The sequence below is a fragment of the Watersipora subatra genome, chromosome 8 (assembly GCF_963576615.1).
Source record: "Watersipora subatra chromosome 8, tzWatSuba1.1, whole genome shotgun sequence".
In the NCBI taxonomy this organism is placed as follows: domain Eukaryota; kingdom Metazoa; phylum Bryozoa; class Gymnolaemata; order Cheilostomatida; family Watersiporidae; genus Watersipora; species Watersipora subatra.
In genome coordinates, this window is record NC_088715.1 from 37,175,216 (window position 1) to 37,195,069 (window position 19,854).

The 19,854-nt window shown below is 35.2% G+C and overlaps 1 protein-coding gene across 4 annotated transcripts in view; it reads right to left on the minus strand.

Moving 5' to 3' along the window:
• The window catches only part of LOC137402123 (sodium/hydrogen exchanger 7-like), a 72,463-nt gene that overhangs the window by 16,212 nt on the left and 36,397 nt on the right, over positions 1-19,854 (minus strand). For all 4 annotated transcript variants that reach the window (XR_010979467.1, XM_068088591.1, XM_068088590.1 and 1 more), the window contains exons 6-10: positions 18,066-18,171; positions 14,187-14,410; positions 13,421-13,591; positions 7,497-7,653; positions 626-778 (exon numbers count right to left, since the gene is read on the minus strand). Coding sequence is in view for 3 of the 4 variants with exons in the window: in XM_068088591.1 (XP_067944692.1) it covers positions 626-778; positions 7,497-7,653; positions 13,421-13,591; positions 14,187-14,410; positions 18,066-18,171 (811 nt within the window). In the remaining variant the exon portion in view is untranslated. The remainder of the gene's footprint in view (positions 1-625; positions 779-7,496; positions 7,654-13,420; positions 13,592-14,186; positions 14,411-18,065; positions 18,172-19,854) is intronic.

The following is a 19,854-nucleotide window of genomic DNA, read 5'->3' on the forward strand; positions in this document are numbered from 1 at the left end:
ACATGAAAGGAGGTAGGACAGGAGGTAGGTAGCAGAGAGGTAGGTAAGGAGATATTCAGAGATAGGGCAGTACATGGGGAAGTAGTGGTAGGTAAATATTCAGAGATAGGGCAGTATGTGGGGAAGTAGTGGTAGGTAGATATTCAGAGATAGGGTAGTATGTGGGGAAGTAGTGGTAGGTAGATATTCAGAGATAGGGCAGTATGTGGGGAAGTAGTGGTAGGTAGATATTCAGAGATAGGGCAGTACGTGGGGAAATAGTAGTAGGTAGATATTCAGATATAGGGCAGTGCGTGGGGAATTAGTGGTAAGTAGATATTAAGAGGTAGGGCAGTACGTGGGGAAGTAGTGGTAGGTAGATATTCAGAGATAGGGCAGTACGTGGGGAAGTAGTGGTAGGTAGATATTCAGAGATAGGGCAGTACATGGGGAAGTAGTGGTAGGTAGATATTTAGAGATAGGGCAGTACGTGGGGAAGTAATGGTAGGTAGATATTTAGAGATAGGGCAGTACATGGGGAAGTAGTGGTAGGTAGATATTCAGAGATGTACATGTCTCTATTCGCAGGTAGACAAGAGAAAGAGTAACAGTTACTGGAGACAGAAAGAGACACGAGAAGACATACCTGATCTTGAGCCACTGTAGCATGAGCAGAGCGAGAGCCCCACAGCCGATGACCGTTACCATAACGAGTACAATGGTAGTTGTGAGGAATATATTGTCCATCTGGGTACCTGTGGCCGCATTCTTCACAGCTAAAGCGAAGGCTATTGCACCTCTAAAAGGAATACAGACGAACTCAACTCTACAGACAGCGGCATGCCTGTTACAATCTTCAACTTGACAATATTCCAATACATCACCATCAAAATTAAATTTTAGTAGATTCGTCTTTTACATTCATTGTAGTTAATTTAAACATTAAAACTAGCTACTAACAACCCAACAAAGTCAAACAAGAGTTCTGTTTCATCATTTAGCTAATTTATAATACAGCTAATTTATCCTATGCCTAATTTATCCTATAGCTAACTAGTCATAAAGCTAATTATTCATACAACTAATTTATCATAAACATAGATATATAAACCTAGATTGGCCAATAATATCTATTCTCATCGGTTGCCTTGTCAGACTTAAATAGCATGACGTGACGTCATTGTATTGTACCTCATGCTTGACTGCACTGTTATTAACAATAGAGCTAATCAGAAGCCCAGGGCTGATACTCCCCCCTAAAAGGCCCATTGGGTTCGGCCCAAAATCACGTTTTAGGAGGGGGGGGGGTTTCAGACCATGGGGCACTGTCAGTGAATTTGCTACTTTAGGGGGGTTTCCACAACCAAGCCAGTAAAAGGGCCCATGCTCATTAATGTTTTATTCAGCCAAAGTAATACCAGAAATTTCACCGAAAATCCAGTCTTCATTTTAATGTAGATTGCTGCTGCTTGCCTGCTGACGGGAAAGGAAGGTAAAAGAGACAGTCGACACTGCATTATCTTAGCAACCCTTTAGCAATATACTCAGAATAACTGATATATTTATTTCATTGATATTCATCATGTTTTTCTTTGTAAATGAAAATGATATTCTGATGGTTGATGTTCGGAATAAGTTTTATTACCCTTTTGCAGGCATAGCGACATTTTGCCGTTTTGCGATACTGACGTTAGTGGGCAGAGCGACTATTATGTCGCCACACGAACGGTTTTTATAAATAGATTTATGGATAGCTAATTGCCTTTTTAGTTTAATTTTTTTACCAATAGTAAACTAAAATATATTGGTCTCTGTTAACAACAAAAAATAATCCGTTTGCAGAAAAAAAACGATCGTTTTTTGCAATACTAAACAAACGACAAATCCGAAATAAAAACGTATTTAAATAAAATTGAGAATTTTGTTTGTAGCTTGTTTCTGCTTTATTAATGCATGAATCATATTAGATGTTTAGCAGGGCGTGGAACCTGGGTGCCCTCTAGGGAACTCCCAGTGTTTAGGGGGTGTATTTCAAATTGACCAACCAGGTGATTGGGGGTACAATATCCAAGTCTGGGCCTATCCAAGTGGGTGTTTCTTTCAGAGTATCAGCCCTGGGATCAGGAGAAAGTGACAAAATCACATTTATTTTCACAGAAAAACCTTCTTGGATACATAATCTGGTAAACTAAAGCAATTCTGTGATAATATCTGATAACAACCATAGATTAAAACTAAAAAAGCTATGAATTGTTGCACACAAATCATAAGCCATCAGGGCTTTATTTGCCACCCTCTCCTATCCCCATTCTCTCTTTTCCCATTCTCCAAAGAAGAAGTGAGAAGGGGAAAAGAGAGAAGGGGGAAAGGAGAGGGCAAATAGCCCACTCACTGAAACAGCCAGACCCTGGCTAGGCAAATAGACTAATACCATGCTGAACTAAACATGACTAAATATGATGAGTATGCAAGTATGTCTTAAGTCAAAAATGAGACAGAATGATTATTTTACAGCTGGCTATGTAGCTGGCTAGGTCACCAAAGCTGAAGTGTAATGACTGTTTCGCTAGCATCGTGGATGTTACCAACTATGATGTAAACCAAGCAAAGAATTCCCTAATCACAGTTAAGAATCGTGGTGGCTTGACTTCGTGTTCGCCTGTGGTGATTGAGTTTTGCAACCACAGTGAGAAGGCGACGAGAGTGTTGCTTAGTAGTGCTGGATTGGTGAAAAACTTGCCCAGGCTAGCACTAAAAGCCACCATGGAGAAGTTGCTGAGATTCAACATCATGCTATTGTTTAAGTGTAATCATCAAGCTAGTAGTCTAGCTCGTGAGATAGCAAAGAGATATACAGTCAAACATGGATAACTCGGCCACGGATATTTCGAACACATTGTTAACTCAAACGGATTCTTTGGTCCGTTCCTACGCAATGATAAATTGCTTTAGATAACTCGAACTTAACACGGTTAACTCAAACAGTTTTTTGCCGAAGGAACAAACTTAAAACAAACTTTGGTTTGTTTTGATCCGAAGGAATTTACATTAATCGCGGAGCTACGACTATTCTGCCTTCCTAGCGAGTAAAGTGCTCCCTATAGGTATATAGTGTACATATATTTCCCCCGTACCGTATAATGGAACCGATTAGGAGACCGTATAAAACCTGATTAATGGGGTCGCTAACACGTCAGCTAAGTTACGGCCAAACTAAAAACGTTAAAAAGTATTAGCGATAAAAATTTAATAAAGGTTGACACAACATGCAAAATGCATATTGTAAGAGTGATTATATGTGGATATACATGTATAAGGATAACACACCTTTTCACAGACTACACTCGATAGGTTTTTTAAATGATACAACTACTCAGATGTGAAGCATGCGTTTTTGGTCGTAAATGTTTACTTTTGCGATGTTTTAAAAATTATCCAAAAATTTAGATATTTTTCTGTCAGCTAAGATTTGTTTGTAGTTTTAGGTGATGTGACTGCCAAAATGTTTTAAGATTAAAATTGGCAAAATTGATTCCTGTTAAAATGCTCAGAAGAAAAAGATGGATTTTTTGTCTGAGTGTTTCGACGACGATCAAGTTTTGCCAATTTTAATCTGAAAATCTCATGGCATTACATCACCTAAAACAACAAACAAATCTCAAGTAATAGAAAAACATTGTTACTTCCTGATAAATACTTTTGAAACTTTACATGAGGGGCCCTATAACTTGTAACAAGCAATCTACGATTTTGCTTTATACATAGTTTGTATATGTACATGTATCTTCTGTTAAATGCATGCACTTGTGACAGTGATCTGATAACTTGAACGCTCTGATAACTCAAACACTTTCGCTCGGTCCTGTGAAGTTTGAGTTATCCATGTTTGACTGTAGTTCGATTAGGGCGCATTATGAAGCTAAGAATAGAGCTGGCACGAGTAGCTCGTCTGGTCTTGACCCACCGGGTCAGAGGTGTTTGGGTCGGGCCACCCGACCCTCGGGTCTTCCTATACAAAGACACGGGTAGGTTTATGGCTAAACAACAGCGGCTGTATATCGCTTTCTAAGTGCGATTGAAATAGAGTCGCGTATAGTCCTAGAGCAGAAGGACAAGGCGAAATAAAACAAGGTGAGTCAAGACTATATTTTTACGTCTGCGACAATAGTCTTTGGACAATAGGTTTCACAACGTTTTTCGGCAAGAAATGATCAACATGTCGGTGGTCTGGGAGTTCATGAAGAAGCCAGTCACGAAAGGAAAATACCAAGTTATTTGTACAATATGCAAAAGCAAGTTGAAGGTTGACTGCAACAAAATTCACATTACAGTTATTTGGTATCATAAAATTTACCATGTCTTACTCTGTTGTGTTGTAGGTGTGAAATATATAGGAATGTGATTACAAGCTCTTAAAAGCTAAAAAACGAACAGTTAATCGCAGCCACACAAGACCGCCGTAGTTTGGATTCGCTTTCCAAAACGGCTTAAATGGGCTTTAGTAGTTACAGAATGGTTTCTGTTTACACTTTCATGCAACCTCATTCGTCGAAATATTTTCACAAATATATTTCACGCATTCAATAAAACCATGTCTATAGTTCTTACGCATCTGTTTTATCGTCATTGTAATGCTGTCACTTTTAGCACTGATATCTTATAACTTACCGTAAAAAATCATTAAACTTTTTAACCTTAGCTCGAAGGAGTACATATCATTGTCTAATAATCATGACGAGCCTGTTGGTCACCTGTGATAATCGAAAAGTGCTACAAAAATTATTTTCGAAGTATTGGGTCAAGTGATCAGATTACGACTTGACGATTGAATAATGCCAAAACAAAACTGTAAAGTAGCGAGCATCTATATTTGATACGGGGTATTCGGTAAAACCTGAAGTGTTTGTCATAAACTAGTGCTACAATAAGTTTCATATTGAGCTTTTCATTGGCTTTTCAATTCACGTGAGAACATAACGATAACCAAACTGTAATGACTACGTCAGATAAATAAACAGATTCCAATCTACTGCGGCTTTTCGTTTTTCAGCTTTTAAGAGCTTGTGATCACATTTCCACGTATTTGGCACCTACAACACAACAGAGTAAGACATGGTGAATCTTTTGATACCAAATAACTGTAATGTGAATTTTGTTGCAAGTCAACCTTTAAGCTACAAAGAAGGGTCCACCTCAATACTATTGAGGCATTTACAAAGAGGGCATCCTGAGGAACTTAAAAGCACATCTAAGAACCTTCAATCCAGCCAATTTATTTTATTTTTAGTTTTTTTCACTAATACATACCAAAAATGTTAGGGAAGTGATGGATTTTTGCTTTCCACTATGCTGGGTTATCTATTTCTATATTTGTAAAGTATTTCTTAATTAATCTCTTGTTGATTATAATAGCAGTTAAAAATAAAATCTGTTATAAAAACACTAGCCAAATCATGCAATTAATCTATCCATCACCCATTGAATAGCATTGATCCACCAATGTCTAGCCATAAATTGTAAATTGCATCTATAAACCAAGCCACAAAATATAATGATTGGTGTGATAATGAGTTCTTTTATCTTAGGTTATTGATGTCACAACATTAGGCTGTAATAGAACTATCTCTTAACCTTAAATGAATGAAAAATTGGTGTGCTGACCCAGTCCGACCCAATCTTGGCCCTCATTGCTGACCCTGAGTCTGGTCTGACCCTGGATTCCTTGATCTCGCTTCATCTCTAGCTAAGAAAGCCATTGATTCCATTTCCCTGATCAGATCAAAACTTCACAGGCTCATCATATTTAGTCATGTTTAGTTCAGCATGATATTAGTCTATTCACCAAGCTAGGGTCTGGCGCTTCGGGTGGGTGGGCTATTTGCCCCTCCTCTCCTTTCCCTCTTCTCTCTTTTCCCCTTATCACTTCTTCTTTGGAGAACGGGAAAAGAAAGAATGGGGATAGGAGAGGGTGGCAAATAAAGCCCTGATGGCTCATGACTTGTGTGCAACATTTCATAGCTTTTATACTTTTAATCTATGGTGGTTATCAGATATTATCACAGAATTGCGTTAGTTTACTGGATTGTGTATCCAAGAAGGTTTTTATGTGAAAATAAATGTGATTTTGTCACCTTCTCCGGAATTAGCTCCATTGTTAATAACAGTGCAGTCAAGCGTGAGGTACAATACAATGAAGTTACGTCATGCTATTTAAGTCTGACAGGCTTATTCCCTATTGGCCAATCTAGGTTTATATATCTATGATCATAAAGCTAATTTATCATATAGCTAATTTATTGTATAGCTAGTTAATCGTATAGCTAATTAATCATATAGCTAACTCCTTATATATCTGATTTATCATATAGCCAAGTAGTTGTATAGCTAGTTTATCAAGCACAAAGTTTGTGCAGCTTTCTGCAGAGTCTGTCTCTGATTTTCACCACTTTGAACTTTCAACTCTGAACTCTGGCTGATTACCAGAACTCTTTTTTGAGATAAAACCTAATTTCTACATTAAAGTTTTCTTTTTAATCTCTGTGCAGCAGAAATTATTGTAATGAAAGTGCTGCCTCAGCCCAACCGCAAACTACTCTTTTAATCTTGTTATGATGTTGCCTACCAGTCAACTGTTACCGGTTAGCTGTGCTGTTATTTTCTGTTAATGAGGGTGATATTGAAATGAGTTCAGAACTGTTTAAAAGCTGAAATAGCCTCCAAGTGATTCAACATAAAAAATTGTCACATTACCAAATTTGCTGAGTGGTTTTTATGGTGAAACAATCATCTGAAAGGATGAGCCATCCGATCATCTGAAAGGATGAGTCATCCGATCATCTGAAAAAATGAGTCATCCGATCATATGAAAGGATGAGCCATCCGATCATCTGAAAGAATGAGCCATCCGATCATATGAAAGGATGAGCCATCTGATCATCTGAAAGAATGAGCCATCCGACCATCTGAAAGAATGAGCCATCCGATCATATGAAAGGATGAGCCATCCGATCATATGAAAGGATGAGCCATCCGATCATCTGAAAGAATGAGCCATCCGATCATCTGAAGGAATGAGCCATCCGATCATATGAAAGGATGAGCCATCCAATCATCTGAAAGGATGAGCCATCCGATCATCTGAAAGAATGAGCCATCCGATCATCTGAAAGAATGAGCCATCCGATCATCTGAAAGAATGAGCCATCCGATCATCTGAAAGGATGAGCCATCCGAACATCAAGTAATTGCTGATCGAGCACCCGGTCAGCCAAGAATAAAAATTTAGTTTGAATGATCGACTGATCTACTGTAGTTTTTAACTAGTTTTCCCTAATTATCAGCTAGTACAGAAACAGCCAAAATGTGTTGCCTCGGAGGGTAGATTTTGTGTATTGACAAGCAATAGAAATAGATGTACAACAATCAGGCTAAGAAGTAGGAGTTTGACTCTACTGACTGCTGATTAATTCCTTAATCATGGCGTGTGGTCCTCAGCCTACATGTAGAGGCCCACTCACCTGAGTCCAGAAAACATCATCATGTGCTGAAAACTGGCAGATATTTTGTTCTTCCTGCCAATATTGAGGAAAAAGGTGAGAGGATAGATGTTTACTAGCCGAGAGATGATCATCGCAAGGAATGCTCCAAATATGAACCAGAGATTCCAGTCTTTCGCTGAAAACAAATACAGGTAGTGATGGAAAATATATTTACAGGTAGTGATGGACAATATATTTACAGGTAGTGATGGACAATATATTTACAGGTAGTGATGGACAATATATTTACAGGTAGTGATGGATAATATATTTACAGGTATTGATGGACAATATATTTACAGGTAGTGATGGACAACATATTTACAGGTAGTGATGGTCAATATATTTACAGGTAGTGATGGAAAATATATTTACAGGTAGTGATGGACAAAATATTTACAGGTAGTGATGGACAATATATTTACAGGTAGTGATGGTCAATATATTTACAGGTAGTGATGGACAATATATTTACAGGTAGTGATGGAAAATATATTTACAGGTATTGATGGTCAATATATTTACAGGTAGTGATGGACAATATATTTACAGGTAGTGATGGACAAAATATTTACAGGTAGTGATGGAAAATATATTTACAGGTATTGATGGTCAATACATTTACAGGTAGTGATGGTCAATATATTTACAGGTAGTGATGGACAATATATTTACAGGTAGTGATGAACAATATATTTACAGGTAGTGATGGACAATATATTTACAGGTCGTGATGGACAATATATTTAGAGGTAGTGATGGACAAAATATTTACAGGTAGTGATGGAAAATATATTTACAGGTAGTGATGAACAATATATTTACAGGTAGTGATGAACAATATATTTACAGGTAGTGATGAACAATATATTTAGAGGTAGTGATGGACAAAATATTTACAGGTAGTGATGGAAAATATATTTACAGGTAGTGATGAACAATATATTTACAGGTAGTGATGAACAATATATTTACAGGTAGTGATGAACAATATATTTAGAGGTAGTGATGGACAAAATATTTACAGGTCGTGAAGGACAATATATTTAGAGGTAGTGATGGACAATACATTTACAGGTAGTGATGAACAATATATTTACAGGTATTGATGAACAATATGTTTACAGGTAGTGATGAACAATATATTTACAGGTAGTGATGAACAATATATTTACAGGTAGTGATGAACAATATATTTACAGGTATTGATGAACAATATCTTTACAGGTAGTGATGAACAATATATTTACAGGTAGTGATGGACAATATATTTACAGGTAGTGATGGACAATATATTTACAGGTCGTGATGGACAATATATTTAGAGGTAGTGATGGACAAAATATTTACAGGTAGTGATGGAAAATATATTTACAGGTAGTGATGAACAATATATTTACAGGTAGTGATGGAAAATATATTTACAGGTAGTGATGAACAATATATTTACAGGTAGTGATGAACAATATATTTACAGGTAGTGATGAACAATATATTTAGAGGTAGTGATGGACAAAATATTTACAGGTCGTGAAGGACAATATATTTAGAGGTAGTGATGGACAAAATATTTACAGGTAGTGATGAACAATATATTTACAGGTATTGATGAACAATATGTTTACAGGTAGTGATGGTCAATATATTTACAGGTAGTGATGAACAATATATTTACAGGTAGTGATGGACAATATATTTACAGGTAGTGATGGACAATATATTTACAGGTAGTGATGAACAATATATTTACAGGTAGTGATGGTCAATATATTTACAGGTAGTGATGAACAATATATTTACAGGTAGTGATGAACAATATATTTACAGGTAGTGATGGACAATATATTTACAGGTAGTGATGGACAATACATTTACAGGTAGTGATGAACAATATATTTACAGGTAGTGATGAACAATATATTTACAGGTAGTGATGAACAATATATTTACAGGTAGTGATGGTCAATATATTTACAGGTAGTGATGGACAATATATTTACAGGTAGTGATGGACAATATATTTACAGGTATTGATGGTCAATATATTTACAGGTAGTGGTGGACAAAATATTTACAGGTAGTGATGAACAATATATTTACAGGTATTGATGAACAATATGTTTACAGGTAGTGATGAACAATATATTTACAGGTAGTGATGGTCAATATATTTACAGGTAGTGATGAACAATATATTTACAGGTAGTGATGAACAATATATTTACAGGTAGTGATGGTCAATATATTTACAGGTAGTGATGGACAATATATTTACAGGTAGTGATGGACAATATATTTACAGGTAGTGATGGTCAATATATTTACAGGTAGTGGTGGACAAAATATTTACAGGTAGTGATGAACAATATATTTACAGGTATTGATGAACAATATGTTTACAGGTAGTGATGAACAATATATTTACAGGTAGTGATGAACAATATATTTACAGGTAGTGATGGACAATATATTTACAGGTAGTGATGGACAATATATTTACAGGTAGTGATGAACAATATATTTACAGGTAGTGATGGATAATATATTTACAGGTAGTGATGGACAATATATTTACAGGTAGTGATGGTCAATATATTTACAGGTAGTGATGGTCAATATATTTACAGGTAGTGATGGACAATATATTTACAGGTAGTGATGGACAATATATTTACAGGTAGTGATGGACAATATATTTACAGGTATTGATGGTCAATATATTTACAGGTAGTGATGGACAATATATTTACAAGTAGTGATGGACAATATATTTACAGGTATTGATGGTCAATATATTTACAGGTAGTGGTGGACAAAATATTTACAGGTAGTGATGAACAATATATTTACAGGTATTGATGAACAATATGTTTACAGGTAGTGATGAACAATATATTTACAGGTAGTGATGAACAATATATTTACAGGTAGTGATGGACAATATATTTACAGGTAGTGATGGACAATATATTTACAGGGATTGATGGTCAATATATTTACAGGTAGTGATGGACAATATATTTACAAGTAGTGATGGACAATATATTTACAGGTATTGATGGTCAATATATTTACAGGTAGTGGTGGACAAAATATTTACAGGTAGTGATGAACAATATATTTACAGGTATTGATGAACAATATGTTTACAGGTAGTGATGAACAATATATTTACAGGTAGTGATGGACAATATATTTACAGGTAGTGATGGTCAATATATTTACAGGTAGTGATGGACAATATATTTACAGGTAGTGATGGACAATATATTTACAGGTATTGATGGTCAATATATTTACAGGTAGTGGTGGACAAAATATTTACAGGTAGTGATGAACAATATATTTACAGGTATTGATGAACAATATGTTTACAGGTAGTGATGAACAATATATTTACAGGTAGTGATGAACAATATATTTACAGGTAGTGATGGACAATATATTTACAGGTAGTGATGGACAATATATTTACAGGTAGTGATGGACAATATATTTACAGGTAGTGATGGATAATATATTTACAGGTAGTGATGGACAATATATTTACAGGTAGTGATGGTCAATATATTTACAGGTAGTGATGGACAATATATTTACAGGTAGTGATGGACAACATATTTACAGGTATTGATGGACAATATATTTACAGGTAGTGATGGACAATATATTTACAGGTATTGATGGTCAATATATTTACAGGTAGTGATGGACAATATATTTACAAGTAGTGATGGACAATATATTTACAGGTATTGATGGACAAAATATTTACAGGTAGTGATGGTCAATATATTTACAGGTAGTGATGGACAATATATTTACAGGTAGTGATGGACAATATATTTACAGGTAGTGATGGACAATATATTTACAGGTAGTGATGGTCAATATATTTACAGGGATTGATGGACAATATATTTACAGGTAGTGATGGTCAATATATTTACAGGTAGTGCTGGACAATATATTTACAGGTAGTGATGGACAATACATTTACAGGTAGTGATGGACAATATATTTACAGGTAGTGATGGACAATATACTTACAGGTAGTGATGGACAATATATTTACAGGTATTGATGGTCAATATATTTACAGGTAGTGATGGACAATATATTTACAGGTAGTGATGGACAATATATTTACAGGTAGTGATGGACAATATATTTACAGGTAGTGATGGTCAATATATTTACAGGTAGTGATGGACAATATATTTACAAGTATTGATGGACAATATATTTACAGGTATTGGTGGACAATATATTTGTTTATGTTTTACTAGTTGAACGCCCGAAATTGCCCGGGTAATAAAAAAGTCTTTGGAAAGAAAATTGGTTTGTATTTAACATATAACAACATTTGCCATTCCAACTTTCAAATATCATATCATGGGAAAAGTGTTTTGTGCAGTTTAAATAAATGAAAAGAGGAAATAAAAACAACTGTAAAGGTTTTCAAACTTTGTGAAACAACTGTAACTTTCAAACTTCATATCACGCAGAAAATTTTTTATGCAGGTCAAAAAAAAAAATAAATGAAACAACTATAAAAGAGTTTAAATGTAAATGTGAAATAATTAGCAAGTAATAGTTAAATTAAGTCTGTTTTGCTACGATTCTGATAAAAAATGATTCGGTGATGAATGAAAAATGAATCAATTAATATTAACTGAGAAAAAAACAAAAATCCTGAATATGTTGAATTAATAACAACGATTATTGCATAGAAGTGTGTGTCACTGTGTGTATAAAAAAGGTTACTGTTCCAGCAGAAGCTATCCATCAAAACTTTGAATACGACGATACTGGTTTCTCTCGATACTGGTACAAATGTAAAAATGAGATATCGGACTGTCTTTGTCTGTCCGAATGGTGAGAGAATGTAAAAGCTCTTCCTACGGAGATATATACAATTCTCCATGCAAAAAGTATAATATAGCAATCGAACCATACAAAAAACCGAAAATAGAAGTTCAAGAAAACACGAAAAAGTATCATGCTTCATAGAGTTTATAGAATGCATAGTTTCAAATATGTAATACGCCATTTAACGCGTGCATATGCTATATGATAAGGCCTTTGATCAATATGCTTGGTATAGCTCAGCGGTAGAGTGCGAAGATTAAAAACTTGCGGTTGCAATTTTTGGGAGTTCAAATCCATCAAAATGTGGAATTTCTATTCCAAGATTTTAATAGCTATAGCTGGACATACACAGACACATACGTACACACAGACAGACAAACTTTGCAAAATAGATAGATGGTGGTGGGCTATAGTGACTAAACTATTACAATGTATAGCTTATAAGAATTGATTTTCTAGCATGGATAGAACTCAACAGACAAATTATATATATATTATATAATAACATATATATGTTTATAATATAAATATATAATAAATATAAACTCAACAGACAGTTTGTGCGCTGAGATGTAACAGTTTGGGTGCTGAGATGTAACAGTTTGTGTGCTGAGATGTAACAGTTTGTATGCTGAGATGTAACAGTTTGTGTGCTGAGATGTAACAGTTTGTGTGCTGAGATGTAACAGTTTGTGTGCTGAGATGTAACAGTGTATAACATAAAACCTCAAATAAGTTTAGCTTAATAAACACACACACTTAAAAAATTCATTATATGAGAAGCAAAGACATTCTGTTGTAAAAGAGCAACATGATTACATTACATAGCCTGCAGAAGCCTGCAGAATCCTGCAGAATCCTGCAGAATCCTGCAGAATCCTGCAGTAGCCTGCACAGTTTTTACTATATGATTCATAGCTAGACAGATGCTAGACAGATGACAGTCTCTTACAAAAGCACATCTCAGCCATCTAAAAATCTTAACAAAGTATTTAGGATGTTTCTCAAAGATAATATGAAATATTAGAAACCTTGGAATTTCCTGGTAAAGACAGATACTCCTATGTAGAGAAAGACAAAGTTCTCTGTAATAAAGTTGAGGACTTCAATAACTTCCTTTGTGCCCTTCTTAGAGTCATCAGAGAGATTGTTGAACGTATAGTGAGCTTGGAAGATGCCGCAGAAGAGTACAGCCACAATGCCTAAGAACAATATACATGACATGTTACAATTTACACGACATGTCACAATATACCTGACATGTCACAATATTCACAACAAGTCACAATATACGCGCCATGTCACAATATATATGACATGTCACAATATACATGACATGTCACAATATACACGCCATGTCGCAATATACAAGACATGTCCCAATATACATGAAATGTCACAATATACACGACATGTCACAATATACATGAAATGTCACAATATACATGAAATGTCACAATATACAGGACATGTCACAATATACATGAAATGTCACTTACTATTGACATTGTAATACTTACTATTGACATTGTAATACTTACTATTGACATTGTAATACTTACTATTGACATTGTCATACTTACTATTGACATTGTAATACTTACTATTGACATTGTAATACTTACTATTGACATTGTAATACTTACTATTGACATTGTAATACTTACTATTGACATTGTAATACTTACTATTGACATTGTAATACTTACTATTGACATTGTAATACTTACTATTGACATTGTAATACTTACTATTGACATTGTAATACTTACTATTGACATTGTAATACAATCTTACCGCTCATCTCACACGCTTCCGCGATGAGATACGACGAGTAGGACATAAGCAGAAGGAGGGCTGATTCGAGTAAAGGAAACTCTTTTATCTTAGTGAATTTGGTGAGCAAGGCATTAGTGCAACCAATGACAAGGCCTGTAGTGAAGGAGCCAAGGAATATGCCCATGAACATGCCGATTGTCTTGAAGACCTCAGCGATGCCACCTTTATAGTTGTCTATCGCTCTAAAGTCAGTTTGAGAAAAAGCGTTGAAATTAAAACAAAATCTAACGAGTTAAAAGGTAATAATGACCCAACAAAACTTTTAGGAAACAACATAAATAAAATCGGTGTTCAATAACCAGAATATAAGTTTGTCAGCAAAAAAGAGTTTATGTCAACAAATGATCTCAAATTACACCTCAATTACCTAAGCAAAGTTCATAATTGTCTACTGAGCAAGATAATATTAAAAGCGGTGGTTTGTGAAGCAAGCATGAATTAGTAGATAGCTGACAATTTCCCAGCCATTTGTTTATGTAAATCACAAGTGCGAATAGACAAGCTGAAATAATAAGAGAGTGATGGAGTTGAGAGACAAGTTATTTACAATGGAAAAGAGAGGACCACCTATCGAAATGTACCATTACAAAAAGATAACAACCCATCATTAAGAAGAGATGACAACCCAACTAACACGCCTTTAAGAAGAGATGACAATCACATCAACACTCCATTAAAATGAGATGACAACCCTTCAACACACCACTAGGAAAAGATGACAACCCAAACAACACGCCATTAAGAAGAGATGACAACCACATCAACACGCCATTAAGAAGAGATGACAATCCTTTAACACACCATTAAGAAAAGATAACAACCCTTTAACACAACATTAAGATGAGATAACAACCCTTCAACACACCATTAAGAAGAAATCACAACCCTTCAACACACCATTAAGATGAGATAACCCTTCCACACACCATTAAGAAGAGATAACCACCCTTCAACACACCATTAAGAAGAGATAACAACCCTTCAACACACCATTAAGATGAGATAACAACCCTTCAACACACCATTAAGATGAGATAACAACCCTTCAACACACCATTAAGAAGAGATAACAACCCTTCAACACACCATTAAGATGAGATAACAACCCTTCAACACACCATTAAGAAGAAATCACAACCCTTCAACACACCATTAAGATGAGATAACCCTTCCACACACCATTAAGAAGAGATAACCACCCTTCAACACACCATTAAGAAGAGATAACAACCCTTCAACACACCATTAAGATGAGATAACAACCCTTCAACACACCATTAGGAAGAGATAACAACCCTTCAACACACCATTAAGAAGAGATAACAACCCTTCAACACACCATTAAGATGAGATAACAACCCTTCAACACAACATTAAGAAGAGATAACAACACTTCAACACACCATTAAGATGAGATAACAACCCTTCAACACAACATTAAGAAGAGATAACAACCCTTCAACACACCAATAAGAAGAGATGACAACCCTTCAACACACCATTAAGAAGAGATAACAACCCTTCAACACACCATTAAGATGAGATAACAACCCTTCAACACACCATTAGGAAGAGATAACAACCCTTTAACACACCATTAAGAAGAGGTAACAACCCATCAACACGCCATTAAGAAGAGATAACAACCCTTCAACACACCATTAAGATGAGATGACAACTCTATCAACGCACCATTAAGACGAGATGACATCTCCATCAACACGCCATTAAGAAGAGATAACAACCCTTTAACACACCATTAAGAAGAGATGACAACTCTATCAACGCACCATTAAGATGAGATGACAACTTCATCAACGCACCATTAGGGTGAGATGACAACTCCATCAATGCACCATTAAGATGAGATGACAACTTCATCAACACACCATTAAGATGAGATGACAACTTCATCAACACGCCATTAAGAAGAAAGAGATAACAACCCTTCAACACACCATTACGAAGAGATGACAACTCCATCAACGCACCATTAAGACGAGATGACAACTTCATCAACACACCATTGCTACAGTCTATGGTAACTCATCTAACCTTTATTAAACCCCAAACATTGTCCACATCTGTTTAACTTGAGAGTAAAAGTATAAAGTTTATAAAAGTACATTTTCATACAAAGTATTTAACTGCTTTTTGCAATGGCATGGATTTTATATTCAGCATCCAGTAATTTCATGAACAGATGGGTTTTTATCACCTCTTTCACAATACGTCAGAACAAAAATGATACTAAGTTCTGAAACTCCAATCTGCTCTGTTCCATCTAAGTCTTAGAGATGTCAGTCATATAGCCAATATGATCTCCAACACCAAGTAAATAAATCACAGTTATTCAGAGATAAGGAAATTATTAAAACAAGTATAGAGTAGACGCTCCTATAACGTAAATTACTTCCTTCGTATAATTACTTCGTACTACATAAAAATTCCATACAAAGTATAAAAACATGAATTATCACGTAGGGTGAGTTTTCAAATTCGATTAGAATGTTAATCTATCTCGCCGCGCTTACGAGAGAAGAAATGACATGCATATAGCTTTGAATTTATTATATATACACCTTCCATGATATTCTAGCTTGTCGTGATATATCACCAGATGTGTTGAGAAAACAGAAAATAGATAGCTGATCCATCAATATGATTGTCACGCGTTTGAGTATCGTCGAAAGTTCTCTTTTATCATAACCTTGACCCCCTGGGTACAGTTAGACGATGAACAGATAGTATCGTTTTTTTTATAGTAAAAATATTCTGTTGTTTTGCTTTATTGTAGATGTATAAATATTTGTTATTAGTTTTACTTGGCAGAATAGTTTGCTGTTCAAAAAAAGTAAGCGTATCATACAAACTGAACGCCGAATATGTTTCCCCGTCAATTTATTATAAAATTACCGTAATCATGGTCTATAAAACCAGTGAGATCGATTAGAAAGAGAAAGTTGTAGATGCAAACCAATAATACTGCAGTTACGGTACAGCCAACAAATTAAAAAATTCAAGTCAGGTTTTTCTTTTTGATGATGCCAAAGGGGTGAGTTTGAAACAATTTGGGAACGGATTAGGTTTATGGAATAGGATATGGATTTGGCAATTTACATGTATTTTTCTGTTTTTATCACATAAAACTCCTGTAATGTAAACATTCCTGGAATGGATTATTTACGTTGTAGGAGTGCCTACTGTATTCTGTAAAACACTTATACAACACAACAACGCTGAAAATCAAGAAAAGTGGAAAAATCAGGTTGCAAATTAAAAAAATAAATTAAAAATAACTTCCCGATTTTAATGAAATGCAGGAATCGATCAACCATACACTTTGGTTTATAAAGAATGATGACTAATGTTTAACACTAAGTCACCAGATGGATACAAAAAACCACGCGTTAAGAATATGTATTTTTTCTACACTCCGTCGAACAGCTCAATAACTCATCATCAACTGGTACGAATCAATAACTCACCATCAACTGGTACTAAACAATAACTCATCATCAACTGGTACTAATCAATAACTCATCATCAACTGGTACGAATCAATAACTCATCATCAACTGGTACTAATCAATAACTCATCATCAACTGGTACTAATCAATAACTCATCATAAACTGGTACTAATCAATAACTCATCATCAACTGGTACTAATCAATAACTCATCATCAACTGGTACTAATCAATAACTCATCAACAACTGGTACTAATCAGTAACTCATCATCAACTGGTACTAATCAATAACTCATCAACAACTGGTACGAATCAATAACTCATCATGGATTAGTACTACTCAATAACCTGTGGTAAAGACTTACTTGGCCAAAGTGATGGCTACTGCGTCGTTCAGCACACTCTCCCCAAACACAAGAGCATATAAATCTACGTCCACATTGAGATCATGAAATATGGCAAGAACTGTGACTACAATGAAGAGAAGAAAGCATGCTTTAGTCTGCATTACCAAGGCATTGGGAGACACAATATTTAGTATTTTATGCACTTACATGTCCATGTAGGCAACTACAAGCTTTCACTGAAGTCGGTTTTAAACTCGTTATGCGAAGGGGTTGCATGATTCCAGCACACGCAGGGTGCTGGAATTTGAATCCCTTCGCACCCTTCACAATTTTAAGTGAACTACAGTAATTGTTGCCTTGTTTGGGACGCATGACATGACGAACATGAGGTACATGATGACCAAGCTGGGTCTGTTACGAATGGATAAGCGAATGTGATTCATTGCACCATCTAATGGGTGGCTCAGAATATTATTAAATACAGTGCACCCTGTTTTACAGTTTTTTCACTTAACATTGTGGAACACAGCATTTTCTCACCATACGACATCAGCCAAAATGCATACATCGGAATAACGAACACTCCGATATGTTATTTGCTGAAATCCCTCCCACACCACCTTTCAGGCGTTGTGAGGGGGATTTTGGAGCATAGCATATCAGCATCTTCGCTAATATGCTAACTGAGAGAGTGTCAAACTGAGAGAGAATGAAACTCACTCTCTCTCAGTTCAGTATTATTTGTAATAAGTTATAGTGAAAACAAAACCAGAAACAGGTAATAAAGATTAAAACGATGACCAAATTAAAGTTGAGTTTAGTAAAATACAAACTAAAACCTAGCTTTAAGTGTGTGTTTAGTAAGCTAAATTAATTTAAGTTAAATTCAAAGTTTATGTAATATTTCTGTCTCAAAGTTAGGAGCTCTAGACTGTACGTACTGTACATAATAGTGTTAGATTTTATTGCAGATCATAACCAATAAGTACATCAAAGTTGCTGTAGGTAACTGTAGTTACTAAGATTAATATACTATTTTGTTATTAATTTTTAATATGTACAGTATATAATATTTTGATTTTTTATCAGGGGGTGTTTGTATTTGATAATTAAGATGGGTTTGCATACACCTCTGTACGATATTTTTGCCTGACTATGCCAACACTGGAACGAATTGACCTTGTATGGCGAGGAACGACTGTAGTTTCAAGTTTTTGGTTACAGACACTGAACATTTGCCTGAACTGATCATCAAATGGTGATAGATAAAGATGCTGAGCTAGTCTAACTTAGCATGCACAAGCCATAAACTAACATGACTTCTACGTTTTTAGTTTCCATATTGGGTAACAATGTAAGTTCAGCTATGACACACTATTTTATTTGTTCCAGGCTTCATGTTTTCGAATCACTTTCACTTTTCCTCTCATAATGTATATGAAACAACAACATAAACATTTAAACACTTCCTCCAAGAATGTTCACTCTGGCATTTCTATAATTTGGTTCTAAAAGAGTGTATTTTCTGGTCGTATGAATGTTCAAAGCTTCTGGTATATGCTTGTTTGTAACATTGTCTTGCATAAACAGACCAGAATTTACAACAGATGGACCTATGAATGCTCCAACACGCAGCGTAAACTTCCAGCAAACTTTTGACAAAAGCGAACTATGTCCTATTTGTGGACATTCAAAGTTTTTTGTGGTGTTGAAGTCTCTCAAGTCAAAGTGAAGAAGCTGGGTAAAACTAAAAGCAAAACCCTAATAATAAAGATATTAGAATAATAAAGATATTAGAATAATAAAG